At 34.6% G+C, this 4,611-nt stretch overlaps 1 protein-coding gene across 7 annotated transcripts in view; it reads right to left on the bottom strand.

Annotated features, from left to right (window-relative positions):
- The window catches only part of LOC111086230 (Down syndrome cell adhesion molecule-like protein Dscam2), a 121,920-nt gene that overhangs the window by 64,377 nt on the left and 52,932 nt on the right, over positions 1 to 4,611 (bottom strand). For 5 of the 7 annotated variants that reach the window (XM_022388240.1, XM_022388241.1, XM_022388242.1 and 2 more), the window contains exon 3: positions 2,458 to 2,619. In XM_022388240.1, the coding sequence (XP_022243948.1) occupies positions 2,458 to 2,619 (162 nt within the window). Of the gene's footprint in view, positions 1 to 2,081; positions 2,139 to 2,273; positions 2,334 to 2,457; positions 2,620 to 4,611 lie in introns of those variants that run through there. The other 2 variants (XM_022388246.1, XM_022388245.1) reach the window with 2 other exon arrangements.

The following is a 4,611-nucleotide window of genomic DNA, read 5'->3' as shown; positions in this document are numbered from 1 at the left end:
GAAAGGAGGGAGCATGTTTGGTGTGACGGGGATTCGAACCTGTGACCCTCAGACTGCGAGTCGAGCGCCCTAGTCACCTGGCCACGCCGGGCCGCCGCATAAAATCCCCAACAAATCTAAAAAAAATTAAATAATAATCCCGATAGCCATGTTTTGAAATTTTCATTCAGACACAACAGCGTGCAATTAATGTGTAACGTTTATTTATATTAACGGTGCTATATTCAGTTGACATAAAACAATCATTCCAAATATAAATCACTAGTGAAACAGGCCTAGCTATTATTACTATCTTATTACACATTGCCATTTTTTTTATGGCAACTGTATTTAAGTGCGTCGAAAACTTAATAAATATCTATTATTATCCGGTGTTTAATTAGAATCTACATTCAAATACATCTAGACATTGCCACACAAATAATTTATTGGAGAACGAAAAATGTAGACATATTCAAATAATTTTGTGCGTCTCTTAGTTTAATGACAAACACTCCGTGCAAGTATCACAAAGGTTATAAAGAACTAAAGCCCTAACACTGGTCATGTAATATACATATGCAAGGATAATACCTTAAGGTTATAAAATAACCTTTAAGCTTCATAAAATTTGTACGATAAATTCAGAAATTCATCATTCCAAAGTAAGGATTGCCCGACAAGAATTTAAATAAATAATTATAATTAAAGACAATAAATAATAAAGTTTGATTTCTGAACACATTTAAAATTTATTCTTGCAAGTTTCAGCTCGTATTCAAACCTCTCACAGGAGAGAGCTCCTTATCACGATGTGTATAAAAACGAATTTAATAGCATTATGGAGAAATCATTGTATTCATGTGGGCAAATTATTCCGTAAGGCCCGTTATAAATATTTATTTTACAAGAACGTTTGAAAAAATCATCCTCTGTAAAACGTCACGTTTGAAGACAAATTCATAAATTATTTACAGCTTTTTTTTTTCTAGCTTTATTAGCAAAAGGTGACCTCTCTCTTTTCAGCGAGAAAAGTTTTCGCCAGTAGGAAAACGTTTCGTTAAAAAAAAGAAACGAAAAAAGAAGATTCGTTGCTAGAGTTTTCTGCTGTATTTTCTATATGTATTATTAAGTCGATACTCAGTGAATTATTAATCGCGACATTAAAAATAAAATGGATTTCTTGCGTCGAAACCACTCCAAACGCGCAATCCCTCAGCGTGTACATGTTTTCTTGCGTCGAAACCACTCCAAACGTGCAATCCCTCAGCGTGTACATGAATAAGGCTATGTTGTACTCAATTAACTATTTAAAAACCGTATCCTGCTAGCTTTCGGAGGGATAAAGTCACTTCTCAGATTTCAATATTAAGAAGATTGTGGTAGTTTGTAAATACACGACGGGTAACGTAATACTCTGCCTACTAGAGGAATATATATATATATATATATATATATATATATCGTTTTCATTTTCTGAAGGGTTTAACGTGCTGTGTCGAAAACAAAGCGTCAATGATTTTCACATTTTAAATAAAATATGGTATCCCCAAACCCACTACCCTGCTTATCACCCAGAACTGCGTGCATATACAAATTGCAAGGTATGTGTTTTGTATAGATATTTTCGAGCATATAGTTGTGTTTGATAATTTCATTGCATTACTAACAAGGGCCCGGCATGGCCAGGTGGATAAGGCGCTCGACTCACAATCTGAGGGTCGCGGGTTCGAATCCCCATTCCACCAAATATGCCTGCCCTTTCAGCCGTGGGGGCGGTATAATGTGACGGTCAATCCCACTATTCGTTGGTAAAAGAGTAGCCCAAGAGTTGGCGGTGGGTGGTGATGACTAGCTGCCTTCCCTCTTACACTGCTAAATTAGGGACGGCTAGCGCAGATAGCCCTCGTGTAGCTTTGCGCGAAATTCAAAAACAAACAAGATACTAATAAGGAAATTAGTTACACACGATAGGCCTCACCATTAACTTAATTTAGTACAATATATGATATATCCCCATCACGTGTTAGAATTGGTGACTAGCTAAACATGATATTTTGATACACTCCATCATGTGTTGACACTTAGAAAGCAGGACTCACCACTAGCCACATTTGATACGATTGTCATACCGTCTTCTCTTTCCCATGACGTAACCGTAACGTGTTAATTTAGTACAATATATGATATATCCCCATCACGTGTTAGAATTGGTGACCCAACCCTTACCACTAGCTAAACATGATATTTTGATACACTCCATCATGTGTTGACACTTAGAAAGCAGGACTCACCACTAGCCACATTTGATACGATTGTCATACCGTCTTCTCTTTCCCATGACGTAACCGTGACGTGTTAATTTAGTACAATATATGATATATCCCCATCACGTGTTAGAATTGGTGACCCAACCCTTACCACTAGCTAAACATGATACACTCCATCACGTGTTGACACTTAGAAAGCAGGACTCACCACTAGCCACATTTGATACGATTGTCATACCATCTTCTCTTTCCCATGACGTAACCGTGACGTATTCCTTGACGTATTTGGGTAAATGACAGTAAAGAATTGCCGTATTTCCTCGTATAACGATCTCGTCTTTAGTCTGAACTTCATAATCTGGTTTTAAAACTGGAAAGATAGAAAGGATTGATCAGTAATTTTTAAAGAATCAAACGTTTTTATTTGGATAATTCCAGACTAGGAATAGAACACATTTAAGTTATATAAAAAACAAAATGTATGATACTTAACACTAATGGACACACAGTGAATTCACACAAATTTTCACCATTGATAATGATGTGTTTTATGTGTTTGTTGTGTTTTTGGAATTTCGCGCAAAACTACACGAGGGCTATCTGCGCTAGCCGTCCCTAATTTAGCAGTGTAAGACTAGAGGGAAGGCAGCTAGTCATCACCACCCACCGCCAACTCTTGGGCTACTCTTTTGCCAACGAATAGTGGGATTGACCGTCACATTATACCGCCCCCACGGCTGAAAGGGCAGGCATATTTGGTGGGATGCGGATTCGAACCCGCGACCCTCAGATTGTGAGTCGAGCGCCTTATCAACCTGGCCATGCCGGGCCGATGTGTTTTATACGATATATCCCATCATATTTCACGTGTTGTTACAGAAACATTCCTAATATATGTAAAGTCAAACTACAACTCAGCTCATTACGTGCTTTTTTTTACCACATGATAACATTCAAAACAAAATGTTCCTAGTTTAAAAACGTTTGAGTTTACTAATTGTGGGAAGCGGTAGAGATTTCCTTTAAGTAAAATATATATACACATGTTAGGGTTTTAGATATCCGGATAATTATTTTTCATTAACGTAACTTTCAGATTCTACTAAAACCTTTGAGTGGAGTAGCCCTTTTCTAATTAAGATGCGAGAACAAATATCGACAAATAATTCAGCGTTTCTCAAAGTGGGGACCGCGAAGGTACACCAGGGGGGGGCCACGAATCACGTCCGAAGTTTCACAAAAATATTTTAAAAAATGCGATTTATAGATTGAAAAAATATTTTTCGCAAAAATTAAATTTCCACGAATTAAAACTTTTAATTTTGGAATACAGCTTTTTATGTACACGGAATATTTTTTTACAAAACAAAAAAAATATCGATAGGTTTGGAGGTGCACGAAAAACGTTTTAAATTAAAAGGGGGACCCTTTGGTACTTAAATTTGAGAACAGCTGATACAGACGACAGACAGATGTTTATACTTTCACAGAATTCAAGAAAAAACTAATATATAGTTTAGAAAAAAAAAGTACCAGTTAAATTTATATCAAAACTATAATACATTGGTACGTTATATCGTGAGATAACCAATTTTGTTATATATTTTGTGTATAAATATAACTTTCTGAAATAATGATGAATTTTTATTTTGGTATCTTTTTTAAAGGCATATCTTCAAATGAACACGTCTTCTACATATGATGTCATCGTGTACGCACGCGACTTCATCACTTAGAGCATGTCTTTATATAACCTTTGATCTTTCTGTAGACCAATATTTTGGTTGTCTAAGATAAAAATGTGAAATAGATGCAGTGTGTTTGTATCACACTTTGTCTTTGATAATGTACCATAGGTTATTTGAAAATGTAACATAGACCCTATTTGATAATGTAACATACACTATTTGAAAATGTAACATAAACTCTATTTGATAATGTAACATAAACTCTATTTGATAATGTAACATACACTATTTGAAAATGTAACATAAACTCTATTTGATAATGTAACATAAACTCTATTTGATAATGTAACATACACTATTTGAAAATGTAACATAAACTCTATTTGATAATGTAACATACATTATTTGAAAATGTAACATAGACTCTATTTGATAATGTAACATACACTATTTGATAATGTAACATACACTATTTGATAATGTAACATACATTATTTGAAAATGTAACATAGACTCTATTTGATAATGTAACATACACTATTTGATAATGTAACATACATTATTTGAAAATGTAACATAGACTCTATTTGATAATGTAACATACACTATTTGAAAATGCAACATAGACTCTATTTGATAATGTAACATACACTATTTGAAAATGCAACATAGAC

Source organism: Limulus polyphemus, unplaced genomic scaffold (genome assembly GCF_000517525.1).
Source record: "Limulus polyphemus unplaced genomic scaffold, Limulus_polyphemus-2.1.2 Scaffold939, whole genome shotgun sequence".
Classification (NCBI taxonomy): domain Eukaryota; kingdom Metazoa; phylum Arthropoda; class Merostomata; order Xiphosura; family Limulidae; genus Limulus; species Limulus polyphemus.
This window is presented reverse-complemented; position numbering and strand designations above follow the sequence as displayed.